Source organism: Drosophila subobscura, chromosome U (assembly GCF_008121235.1).
Source record: "Drosophila subobscura isolate 14011-0131.10 chromosome U, UCBerk_Dsub_1.0, whole genome shotgun sequence".
Taxonomy (NCBI): Eukaryota; Metazoa; Arthropoda; class Insecta; order Diptera; family Drosophilidae; genus Drosophila; species Drosophila subobscura.
In genome coordinates, this window is record NC_048534.1 from 23,779,308 (window position 1) to 23,792,442 (window position 13,135).

The 13,135-nt window shown below is 48.5% G+C and overlaps 1 protein-coding gene across 4 annotated transcripts; it reads left to right on the forward strand.

Moving 5' to 3' along the window:
* The first annotated feature begins 206 nt into the window (after nt 1–206).
* On the forward strand, nt 207–12,253 carry LOC117901047. 4 transcript variants are annotated; one of them, XM_034811654.1, is made up of 19 exons: nt 207–1,144; nt 1,258–1,304; nt 1,844–1,981; nt 2,038–2,219; nt 2,272–2,451; nt 2,991–3,128; nt 3,443–3,517; nt 3,579–3,853; nt 3,915–4,227; nt 4,285–5,785; nt 5,843–6,069; nt 6,131–6,309; nt 6,705–8,333; nt 8,392–8,526; nt 9,834–10,246; nt 10,305–10,510; nt 10,571–10,734; nt 10,792–10,933; nt 10,993–12,253. In XM_034811654.1, exons 1-19 carry the CDS (start codon nt 1,054–1,056, stop codon nt 11,042–11,044), a joined length of 6,087 nt encoding a protein of 2,028 aa, XP_034667545.1. In that variant the 5' UTR covers nt 207–1,053; the 3' UTR covers nt 11,045–12,253. The 4 variants fall into 4 exon arrangements, with proteins under 4 accessions (XP_034667545.1, XP_034667547.1, XP_034667548.1 ...); XM_034811656.1 differs by having other exon boundaries at nt 6,131–6,255; nt 10,993–11,133; XM_034811657.1 differs by lacking the exon at nt 2,991–3,128 and having other exon boundaries at nt 10,993–11,133.
* The last annotated feature ends 882 nt before the right edge of the window (nt 12,254–13,135 follow it).

Here is a 13,135-nt window from a genome sequence, read left to right on the forward strand (position 1 = left end):
CGCTTTTGCAGTCGCTGCTGCCACGCACCCCACAGATGCCGAACATCTGTTTAATGTTTGCCTCGCTTCCAGCAGGAGTCTCTCGCTCTCTCTGCGAGCGGAGAGTCCAGACTCTCTCCAGACTCTCTCTCGCACACTCTCCTGCTCTCGTGTGCGTCGCGTATGCGAGACGTTATCCTGCGAGTGCCCAGCCGCACATTTCGTTTCAGTTCCAGCATCAACGCCGCGGCGCACGGAGCCTGTTTTTTGGATACAATTTGCCATTCCGTAACGCTGTGTCGTCTGTCGGGGGTTACCTAAAGCCACACGCAGCGCACCACACACACACACACACACACGCACACATACACAAGAAAAACCTTTACACGCAAAAAAGCAAAGGACTACGATATGGAAATAGCTCCAGATATAAGGAGAATTTAAACCCAAAAAACTACCAAGGAAAACGCACTTTTTGGTCCAAGCAAAAGACAACAGCAGCAGCAGCAGAAGCAAAGGAAAATCTACCGGAAAACGGAGTCCAAATTCTTGTCGGTGCTTTTTCGCGACGGTTCCCCCTTTTTTTTTTGGGCAGCCAACGCGAAAATCGATTGCTGACGAGGACGAGGACTGCCTTGCATAAGTCCACAGGGGAGATAAGTGTACAAAAGGCAGAAGCAGCAAGAAGCATCCACAAAAAAAAGGATAACAACTCAAATGAAACCATTCAAGTCGAAGACAACGAAGCGCAGAACTTGTAGGAATTAAGTTTTCATTTTAATTATCAATATTGATGCCACGATGCTCAGGACGACTGCGAAGATGCCTCAGATGATGATGTTGCAGGAGGAGCAGCAGCAGCTGAAGCGAGAGATTTCCAACAATTGACAGCAGAAATAACAACAGCAACGACAACGAAGAAGATTTTACACACATCTCTACATAGATTTCGATTTGTCTACGCTCTCTCCGTGTGTGTGTGTGTGTGTGTGTGCCTGCCCTTGTTTCGCTTTTCCTTTTCCTTTCCTTTTTGCTTTTCTTTCATTTCTTTGACTTGTGTTTGTTTCGCTGAAAATGGATATTGCCTTGCGTGGCACGGGCACAGCATCAACGACTGGAACTGGCACTGGCACAGGCACAGTCGCAGGTCCTCGCAGCGGCACTGGTAAGTCCTTGAGTTGCCCACTAAAACATGGCCCATAATCACATATTTTATGTGTGTTTTACGCCATGTTTTATGTACTTCTCTCTCTCTGAGAAATTGCACTTCATTTGCAGGTCTCCATCATGCTGTGTCATTGGGCAACATTGAGGTCTCCGCCAAGGTACGTAACGTGTGCCACACGCAGGCAATTAATTTGTGGCAGAGTGGGAAATCACAAGTGGCAATTGGCTGGAGGCAGGGGGAGCTACTGCCACTGCCATTTGCGGATGATTGACACAATTATTTCGATGGAAATCTTACTTCGGGAGTCAAGCAAAACGCTTGAAAGGGAACTGGGGAAAAGGAGTGGATGGGTAGAAGCAGGTTGGAAAGGATTAGCAAAGCAACGCAATGAAGCCCTTGAAATGGCAGTTGAGTCATTAAAAGAGATTATAAATGAAGGGAATAAATGGAGCTAAGGTCAGGGATTGTGGAAGAGCAAGTGCAGAAGTCTTTGTGGAAAAAGAACTGTGAAAAGGCAGAGAGAAAGAGTTAAAGATGGAGTATGACAGAAAAGAATGAAAAGTGCTTGGAAAATAATCAAATTAAGACACAAACTTCGGAGTAGTTCAAAAGAAATGCCAGAAATATGCGAAGAAATCCCTCTCGATAATTTTCCCTCAAAAATGAGTAACTAAAACTCACTCTAAATTCTCGCAGGCCACCTACTCCAGCCACATGGATCGCAGCTATGACTCCGAGGATGAAAACACAGGCCGAAGACGACTGCGTCACACGCTTTCCACCGAGCTACAACCACGCGCCAGCGTCTACTCGCGCGGGGATATCAGGGAACAGGTGAGCAACAAGCTTTAACTATTTCTTATAAATATTTATATATATTTCTCTCACAGTACTGCCTCACAGATCGACAGCTGCACAGCATAGAGCAGCGTCCGCGACGAGAACGCTTCTTTGGTTGCCTTTCGCGACGCGGACAGACGCAGTCGGGCAGCTTTCTGGGCGGCTGTGTGGGTCGTCGCGTGCCCTCCGATGAGAACTTGGCAGCCTACGCGCCCTTCGAGAAGTATCCACGGTGAGTAGAACTACACAAATGAAGGGAAAAGTATTTAAATTCCCTTGATTAGATATCAAAACAACTACACGGACACACACGAATTGGATAGTTCCTATTTTCGACGACAGCCAGCCTCGATACTGAGCACGGGCAAGTCGAGTGAGCCGGATCTGGGCGGCAGATACACCTGGATAGGACAGCAGCCGCAGCAGCAAAGCAACAACAATAGCGAGTACCGAACGAATCATAGGTATGTGCTCCGATATGCTGATGACTGAACAGAAAACATAAACAAAAATAAATTAAAATCGAAAAACTGTTAAAAACTGCTATGCCACCAACTGTCTCGCTAGATCATGCTTTCACACTGTCTCGCACTATCCGTAGACTCGTAACTCTCTACCATAGCTCCACTGTAACCCTCGTATGTATCGTATGACTATCGCTTGCCAATGCTTGCCCCCCAACAGACAAACTCCTTCAGCGCTTTCCACTCTTTCTAATCACAAATCCATTTTGCTCGCCGCTCGCTTTTTGCTTCCCAAAAAAACAACAACAACAACAACAAATATTCAATAACTTCTGCCCGAAACCTGAGAACTAAAAATGCTGTATAAAAAATACCTTTTTTCGTATACTCTTTCGTTATTCATTCACCTATCCCTTCTCTACCCAAAAATCAATCGAAAAACCAAAAAAACGACTGTAAAAAAACCAAAATTCCAACCCACAAATACTAAAAAAATAAAAAACAAAACCAAAAAAAATGATGTAACAAAATGTGTAAAGGGCAACTTGTTGTACAGCACCACTTGAATCCTTTTACCAGGATGTTTTGCTACGGAATTATTATGTCGAGCTTTGCGCTCCACCAAATCCTACACCACCAACATCACACACCAATCAAATCGCTAATCTAAATGTTTGGTATGTAAAGTGATCCTAAAAACTAACAAAAAACTAAATACTTAAATTAAACAATAGCTAAAAAGAAGAAAAAGAACAAAAACCAAAAGAAACTCTAATTAAACCATAAAGAAAAGTGCGCTAAAAATATTTTAATTTTATGTTCTGTGTCTGCACGTGATCGAAAAGCAAATGAGTAAAAAAAAGAGAGCAAAATATAGTTGAAAATTAAAGTTGAATATAAAAACGAAATGTAAATAATAGTCCCACGAGCAAGCAACAAATGGGAAGAGTTGTGCTAATAGTTCTTTGTGTGCGATTTACTTACTCCACAGCTCGTATCACTGCCCCACATATGCCACGATGCCACACACACATCATCATCAGCAGCAGCAGCAGCAGGCGGCAAGGTAACCCACGGATCGACCCACTATATAGAATCATTTTTAATCCTTAGACTTTCTCCTGCAGAACCAAACACGTGAGCTTTGCTCGCTCGCACACGCTGACCAGCTTCGATAATGTCAACGCGGGTTTTCGCTCCTCGGGCCGCTTGAAGTCGGCCAGCAGCCAGGAGCGTCTGATTGGTGGCAAGAAGCCCATCATTGCCTCTGGCTCCATGTACGAGACACTGCAGCCCACTGCACAGAGCTCCACGCTGCCCAAAACGTGGCTGCCACCGCCGGTGCAACTGCAAACCTGTCAGCATCATCATGCGCCCATTCATCTGCATCAGCCATTGGGGGGTAAGCAGCCATCGATCAATCAATGATGATTATTATTCAACACTTTTCTCTCTTCCGCTAGACAACATGCTGGGCCTCATCATACCACAGCCGCTGCCGCTGGCCCTGCCGCCGCCCAGTCCTGAGGTTCTGATTGTGGAGAAAAAGTTTCGCAATGCGATGAAAACTCAGGCCACACAAACGGAGGCGGCGGCGCGACGGCAGGCGGGGTACAGCACCCAAGTCCTGTCACTGAGTCCCAGGCCGCCACATCGCATTAAGGTGGTGTCCCAGGGAGCACAAACCAATGGCCTGCAGAATGGCAAGAAGCTGACAAAGAGTCTCTCGGAGATACCCAATGGCAAGGAGGCGCAGGCGCAGCATTATCAACAGGGGTGAGGCATAGATAGCCCATCCAAGTTCATCGATCTAACGAACTCTTCCCCTTGCAGCATAATCTACCCACATGAAATGATCTACCGCACCCAATCGCAGGATGTGACGCCGCTGCAAACCCTCTCGGATGCCCAGAACAATATTATGTACTACAAGCCACCGCCGCCGCTGCTCGATCCCCACAGCTATGGCCTGGGCATGGAGCACTTGAGCCGGGCAGGACGTCCCTCTGCGGCGGAGCAGAACGTGGAGTATGTGAATGTGAATGCCGCAGCTGTGGCACTCAACGAGAGCTTCGACTACGAGAGCAACAGCTTGCCGCGGCGCACGCGCACCGAGACGGATTATTACTCGAACAGTTTGCCCCGACGAGCGGACACCCTGCACGGACACATAACGGAGGTTGTGGAACTGGACTTTACGCGTCCGCACCTGCTGCCGCCGCCCAGTGAGTACTGCAAGAACGACGACGAGCCGGAGGATGTGGAGGAGTACTACGACGATGAGGAGGAGGAGGATGGCCCCTCGCATCCACACGAAACGGAGAGCTACAGCTCGGAGGTGTGCATGGAGCAGGCGGCGCGTCGCATGTCCATGCTGCCACAGATGATGGACTCCCCGTTCCGCAGGGACGATCTGCGGCGCCAGTCCATGCCGGTCTATGGCCAGACGGAGAAGCTCATCGACGGCTTTGGGCCGCGCACATCCTTCCGGCGGCGCGACAAGGTGAGCTGCTTCCCGGATGAGCCGCAGGCAGGCGGCGGGCTGCGACGCGATGAGCAGGAGATTTTCATTGACTTCAAGCCGCACGTGTCCCCGAAGCCCAGTCCCAAGCTGCAGCTGAAGCACCGGAAGCAGCACAAGGCGGAGATTGCCATGCGGAAGATGCAGCAGCAGCGGATGGCCCAGGCCGCTGCTTTGACTCTTCCCAAGCTGAAGTCAGTCGAGGTTGAGGCCAGAAAAGTTGAGCTTGTGCCCAGCGACGAGGACGAGGAGGAGGACGACGAACAGGAGCAGGACCCCGAGGAGGATGACGAGGAGGAGGCCGAATCGGAGCGGAATCGCACGGAGAACGAGCATCCCGAGGATGAGGATCCCATCTATGAGAACATAATCCCCTGTGGCTGCAAGGTGGAGCCACCAGCAGCACCACCGCCACTCATCCTGGAGGACATTCAGGACAAGCGCTCGCAATTCCGCAAGCGTTCCGTCAGCCTGGACGATGATTATGCCGCTGCCGCGGGCATCTTTCCAGCGCCTGGACCTGGTCTACGTCTGCCCTCCACCCCAGCCAGTCCCTGCCGCGAGGAGCTGCTGCTGGCCAATGTCTCAACTTATCCCTCCTCAGACTCGCTGGCCAACGACACGACACGCGATCACTCCGATGGCATTTGGAACGAGTCGCAGGTCACCGTGCTGACCGCCGATCAGCACATCTCCGATGGCTCCTACAGCTCCAATCTGCTGCTGACGCCCTCATCGAAGCGCAAGAACCTGCTGCTGCAGCATCAGCAGAGGAGTTCCGTGGATACGGATGCCTTGGATTTTGAGGAACAGGTGGGACGCAGGAGAGTTGGTTTGGGAGTAATTGCTGATCTTTGTTTCATCTTTTAGAGCCCCACCTATGGCCTACAGACACTGCCAAAGATCATCAAGACGCCGACGCCAACCACTTCCAGGCCTGCCTCCACGCTGCCGCTGGTGCCGCCGCCAGCCATAGCCGTGACCCCATCCAGCATGGACTCTGCCTCGCCGCTGCTCAAGCGTGCCATGATGCCCCGGAGCTCCGTGCCAGATGCGCGGCAGCTCATGTATCCGAGTGGACCAGCAGGGAGACAAAGGTAAGCCACACCCAAGAGCTCAGTCTTGCTTTTGTTAAGCAAAGTTCTCCTCCCCTTGCAGACACTCGGATGCCTCATTTCTGCCCATGGCTGTGCCGGATTATGCTCGCAGTGCGGACATCTCCGAGTGCAGCACGAATACAGATGAGTATGCCACCTGTACGGATAACTCGAAGCGTACTCCAGGTATTAAGACACCGCCGACAACGACCAGTTCATCGTCCGCGACACAAGTGCCAGGTTTGGGAGAGACACTCAAAAGTATTCTCTGTGTGTGTGTGTGTGTGTAAATGTCCTGTAAGCATCATCAATGTTGTGTGCAGCCTTGTTCCATTCAGCAGAAAGTCAAAACCAATCAATCAATCAATCAACCAAAATGAAAAGTATTTTGTGAACCACCAATCACCGCTCTCACCGCTTACAGATCCTTAGAACTAGTTCTAGTGTTAAACAGCCTATTAGCTCTCTCTCTCTCTCTCTCTCTCTCTATAAATCTCTCTCTCTCTCTCTCTGTCTCTCTAGTTTGTTGTTGTTGCCTGTTGCCTTGCTCGCAATGCTTTTAGCTGTGAAAAACCTCAAAAAATATCTACCGAAACTTTTGTTAAATTCCCATTTCTGCTCTTTCCTCTCCACAGTTTCCACTCAGAGCTCGCAGCTGGATAAGACCCATGCGGGCAGCTCCTTCGAGAGTGCCAGCTCGTTGTACTCCATGCGGGAGGATCTGCTGCACGATGGTTCGTCAGAGAAGGAGAAGCAGATGAGAGTGTCGCAGACGTCGCTCAAGTCCCCCATGGGTGGCTCGGTGGCAGAGCTGACCAGAAAGTCGCCTTCGCATTCGATCAGCAGCACCACCTCCTCGGGCAGTTGTCAGGTTATCAAATCGCCAGCTAAGGAAACACAGTCCAAACCCCAACCACAGTCGATGGCCAGTTCCACTAGCCAGCAAATCAAAGTCACAGATGCAGCGGCAGAGACCGCGGCTATGGCGAAGCCCAAACCCGAATCCATATCCGAGGATGAGCGCAGCGAGGTGCGTTATTCCTCCTCCGGCTACTACGAGAGTCCACACGAGGAGGACGACGAGGAGCAGGTCACAACCACCTGCAAGGCTCGCCGCCTCCGGCACGAGGACAACAAGCGGCGCAAGACCAGCATGAAGCTGGACATTGAGAAGGAGAACATGCGCGCCCTCACCAGTCCCATCAAGAAGTCGCTCGCGGGCAAGCAGTCGCTGCAGTCCCCGGAGCAGCACAGCGCTGGCGCACTGGAGAATGGAAGTCCCAGCAAGATCAAACGTTTCCGTCCCAAGATACGGCGACAGCTGCGCAAGAGCTCCAGGGAGGATGTGCTGGCAGCGGCAGCGGCACGCAGGACGAGGCCCACAATTTACGGACTTAGCAGCGCCAGTGGGGATACGGAACTGCTGCTGGATGGCAGCATGACCACCACAGTGGGTCCCAGTCCCAGGCCGAGCATTGTGCCCACCACGGCAGCCATAACGACGGAAACCACCACCACCACAGTCATTGGCGTGGCACCACCGCCGCCGCAGGAGAAGGAGCTGCTGCAGGACCACGAGAAGATGAAGAAGCCTCAGCCACAACCACAGCCACACAGCTGTGCCACGCCCACATCGCTGCTGTCGCCGAAACTGCCCACTGTAAGCAGCACTCACTCCAAGTCCGCCTCGGAGGCGACGGGCCAGCTGAAAGCCAAATCCATCGAGTCGCTGCGCTCGGTGTCGCCCGGCTCCGATTCGGTTTTCTACAGCGAAGCCGATGGCACGGCGGCCAGTGCCACGGATCAGGGCCACTGCCACCACTGTGGCAAGGAGATGGAGGGCAAGCAGCAGGAGCTGGTGGGAGACTCTGTGGAGTCCATACCCTACATCGAGCAGGAGGCGGACATTGTGAAGCCTCCGTCGGACTTTGCCGACTCTCCCGTGACCACGAAAACCACTCAGCGGCTGTACAAGAAAATGGACAAGCGTTTCCGCTCCGAGGAGCGCTATCACGCCGGGGAGCGGGGCAGGCACTACAAGACACGCCAGGAGAACATCAGAGCCAAGAGCGAGGAGCGTGGCCGAGCGCCCAGTCTGCCCAACACTCCTGTGCTACGTCCCGCTGGCTCCAGTCCCTGCGTGCTGCCCGATATCAGCACGGAACCGAACCAGCATATCATCTACAAGGGCCACTACGACGAAGGCAGATACACGCGGCTCACGGATGATGATTTGTGGACGCAGCTGGATCATCAGTGTTTCGGTGAGAGGAAATCCTAAACGAACTTTGACTGTGGATGCTAAGTTGTTCTCTCCCACAGATCGTTCGCGCGAGCGTCGTGCCTCCACAGAGTCCGAGAAGGGGTTCCATGCCAAGTACCAGGTGATACTCCATCGTCTTGTTCAACGCCGCTGCACGCTGGAGATGTATCATCGGCAGAAGAACAACAATTTCCGTAAGTGAAAACAAAGTAAACAAAACACACGGGAGAAACAGTTACATTGCTGACTGCATTCGGAGAGCGAGCTGCGCCTGTTCGCACACGCAATGAAAAAACAGTTACAAAAGAGAAGCGCAAGAATCGGTCTGTGCTTGAGCGAAGAACGAAATGAGCAAAGAGAGACTCGATCGCCTCTTTTCGTAATGTGTCCGTAGAAGAGAGGATTTATTTAGAGTTATTTGCGAGCTGTTGCTGTGTCGCGGCTGATGTTACAGTTTACTCTCCCACACTCTTCGCTGCACTTTGTTGCTTTAATCTTTAGACACCCTGTTTCAAGCACACACTGCTCCTGTTCGCACACGCAATGAAAAAACAGTTACAAAAGAGAAGCGCAAGAATCGGTCTGTGCTTGAGCGAAGAACGAAATGAGCAAAGAGAGACTCGATCGCCTCTTTTCGTAATGTGTCCGTAGAAGAGAGGATTTATTTACAGTTATTTGCGAGCTGTTGCTGTGTCGCGGCTGATGTTACAGTTTACTCTCCCACACTCTTCGCTGCACTTTGTTGCTTTAATCTTGAGACACCCTGTTTCAAGCACACACTTTGGACACCCTTTTCTGTGTACAACCAAACAATATTCTAATTTTGGCACAACGTGCGCGCTGCGAGAGAGGCGAGCCATTGGCCAGAGCGGGAGAACTTTTCATAGATAATGAATGGTCGGTCGGTCGGTCGATGGCGCTCCGAATTTTCATGACCGGCACTTGGCATAGAGACAGACAGATAAACATATGCTGCAGCACCATTGGACCGAACCCGTAAAAAATAAACTACACACTCGTAGTAGTTTTTTGTGTCTAGTTGTGGTGCGTGCTTTGTTGTGTGCCGACCGTAAAAACGCTGCCCAAATGTGAAATAAAAGTGCGAAAAATTGTGAGAGATTATTACCAAGGCTAAATTCGATATTTACACAAAATCTTAGTTCCAATGATTGGTGGGTAAACAGTGGAGCAGCGGCGCCATGCGCATGGTTTAAGGCCATGATTGTTTAAGCCTTTTTGTTTTCGTTTGTGCCACAGAATTAATAGCGTCTAATTCCACGCCGGATTCCGTGCGTCGCAAGTTGGAGGAGGTCTTAAAGCTAATGCTTTTGGTATGGGCACGTGAAAGTTTTGTGATATCAAAGCTAAGCAACGGCACGAGTGGTAAATAGCGAACGGAACAGATTCCGGAAATAAAATCACACAAATCAAACAAATCTCTTTCGCCATATACATATGTATATAAATTCTCTTGATTATATTTCTCTCTCCTCTCACGCAGGCGTGGACAAAACCGTTGTGGTGAAGAGCGATTCGGGTGAATTTGGTTTCCGCATCCATGGCTCAAAGCCCGTCGTTGTGGCTGCCATTGAGCCGGAGACGCCAGCGGAGAGTTCTGGCCTGGAGGTGGGCGACATTATTATATCGGTTAATGGCGTCCAGGTGCTGGACAAACATCACACAGAGGTCGTGAAGATTGCCCACGATGGCTGCGAGAAACTGGAGCTACAGGTGGCCCGCACCATTGGCGTCCTCATGCACGAGCAGCTGGAGCCCCCCAGCGAGCCCATCTTCAGCGGTTATTTGTGGCGCCAGAGCGGACAGGCCAAGGGGGCGCCCAATGCCAAGAAGTGGGTGAGACGTTGGTTCTCCTTGCGGCCAGACAATTGTCTGTATTACTACAAAACGGAAGATGTAAGTGGAATCCTTGGCAGAGTTTGATGGAACATATTCATAATTAATGTTTTTCCAGGACTCCCAGCCCGTTGGTGCCATGATCATGGCCAAGCACACTGTGGATCTGTGCCCCGTGGACATCGGTAAGCCTTTTGCCTTCAAAGTGGACGCTGGCGAGGGCATACCCATGTACGTGGCCGCCGACTCGGATGACTTGGCCAACAGATGGCTGAATCTGCTGCGCCAGGCTGCCGCCCAGGATAATCAGTGGCTGGACAAGAGGTGTGTGGGTTACTGATCTTTGAGGCTGGGCTCGTTTCTCACATCATTTTCCCCTCACAGTGCGCGCTGCTTGTACCAGGCTCCGACCAGCATTCAGCGGCCCGATTGCTTTGGCTATTTGCTGAAATTGGGCTCAAGGTGGTGCGGCTGGTCGAAACGCTATTGTGTACTTAAGGATGCCTGCCTCTATTTTTACCAAGATGCTAATAGCAAGAGTGCATTCGGTGAGTCAACCACAGCACGATACACGGACAGCCAGACAATTAATTGAATTTCTTTAGGAATGGCCTGCTTGCACGGCTATAAGGTGGCCTCAATGTCCACAAATGCGTCCGGCAAGAAGAATTCATTCGAGATAATACCACCAGAAACGAAATTGCGTCACTATTATTTTTGCACTGAAAGCGAAATGGATAAGAAGCGGTAACAACACTTGAGATAATCCCTATATCCATTGTGTAATTATTATGTATTCCTTTTAGCTGGATATCCGCCTTGGAGTACTCCATTGACCGCTGGATTAAGTCCGGGTAACTAAGGTTAAAAACGCGCTCCAGATCGGTCTTGGGCAGCCGTCGAAAGCGTCGAAGTTTTAGCTACTTCATGGATTAAAATTGATAGAAAAACAAAACACAAAAACCAAAAAACGATTTTCAAACATTGTTCGACACTAGTACGGGTACTACATTACATTACATTACATTACATACATAAATACATACATTTACATAGAGTGTAAGCCAAGGAAAAAACCACAATTAGTTATAGTCGATAGATGATTGCTTAGTCCAAGGAATTTAGTCGGTCATTCAAAGCGGGTTTGAAACTATTTTGAACATAAATGAATACAATTGAATTTTTGGTGTGTATTCTTACAACAAAAATAATATATCTATATACACATAAAAATACTTATGTTTAGTGAGGTTGTCATGTCATACACATATACATAAATATTATAGTATATTTAGCCGCGAGAAATGAGAGAAAATGATCGTACAGCAGACCAAAATTGATTGTCTAATGTATATAGGAATTCGTATAGAAAATTGAAAGTGTTTAGGTATTCAAAGGCTCAAAGTTTAGATAAATGTCTATTTACAGAAAAAGCGTAAACTAGAGACCAAAAAATTCGAAATTACGACAAATGCAAATTAATGCGAAATTTCAAATAAGTATAATGGAAAATAGTTATTGTTACAAATCGAATCCACAATGATTTGCTATGCTTTCCCATATTCCCTTCCCCAAAATAGATTCAAATTATAAATTGCTTAGTTAGACACGCTCAAATATTATGATAAAGATTTTGTATAAGCTTTGACTTTGTTTTTTGATAAGTTGAGGTCTTTTAGGATGACAGAGACATTTCCACAAGCCACACATCACACATACTAATTCATTGTAGAACAAACAATAATTATATAGAATATGTATATTAAATGCATTCAGAATCCAGTAGTTACTTTGTCATTTAAAGATATGATCTTTAAAATGCTGATTTCCCTTTTTTTGGGTTCAGTGTTCGTATGAGTGAAAAAGCTTCATTTTTAGTAACCAAACAAAATAAATACAATATATATTTTGTATATTTTAAATAGAGATTTCCACGATAATAAATGTATGCATTATGATTATATTATATTATATACAACACATACAAAATATACAAGCAGAGACAGCCATTTTATGTTGAAAAAACAAAAAACAACCAAAGACAACAACCAAACAGAAATGAAGCAAAAAGAAAACTAAATAAGAGCTTTAATTATTAAATAAAGAATATACCAAGAACAAATGACAAATGCGTGTACTGCTGACAGCCCCCAGGGGATTTGAAATGCACCTAAATATCATTAATTAGGCTCAACGATCCCATTCCCAGCCCCCCATTCGATTCGATGCGATCCCAGGGCCCAACCCAAAACGATCTTGTGCCGTGCTCCTACCTGCCTGCCTGCCTCCTACCTGCCGCTAATGTCGGGCCAACGAAGCATTTCAAATGCGATCAATGAACCTGTTGCCGGCCCCCACACTCTAGCACTCTTTCCCCACAGCACAGCCGAACAGACAGAGAGGCAGACAGACAGACACCCAGTTGGCCACATGTTTTACACAATTTTCAAGTAATTTATTTTAAAATCGTAAAGCGATGCAAAATATGCACACAGCGCAAAGTAGAGGAACCAACCGTAATGCAATGGAGATATCAGTTGTGGCATACCCTGTAGATTTCATTCTTCTGCATTTTGGCTACATCTTTAAATGTGCATCAGTAGATATTGATCATAGGATTAGCCTATTGGGTCAATATGACACTTAGTTGCTCATGTTCATACATAATTCGGTTCGCTGAGTCTTGCTTCTTCCTGTTATAAGCACACATCTCTTCAACTCCTATATACCCTTCTAATCTACATTCAGTCACTGGGTATCAAAGCAGCAGCAGGCACACAACGGCAGCAGCAGCAGCAGCAACAGTTGCTGATGGGGGAAGTCAACGACTAGCATAACAATTCGCTCGCCCTATGAGGCGGCTACCGTTTTCTCTTCTCTTCCCCTTCTTTAACTACTTCTTCGTTCGACTGCTGCCGCTGTTGTTATTGCTTCTGCTGTTACTTCTGC

Excerpts from the sequence above, each read along its gene's own strand:
- LOC117901047 (XM_034811654.1), top strand. The coding sequence starts at position 1,054 with ATGGATATTGCCTTGCGTGGCACGGGCACAGCATCAACGACTGGAACT. Across the intron at positions 8,334-8,391 it reads GCTGGATCATCAGTGTTTCG|ATCGTTCGCGCGAGCGTCGT; the intron begins GTGAGAGGAAAT and ends TCTCTCCCACAG. Across the intron at positions 8,527-9,833 it reads GCAGAAGAACAACAATTTCC|GCGTGGACAAAACCGTTGTG; the intron begins GTAAGTGAAAAC and ends CCTCTCACGCAG.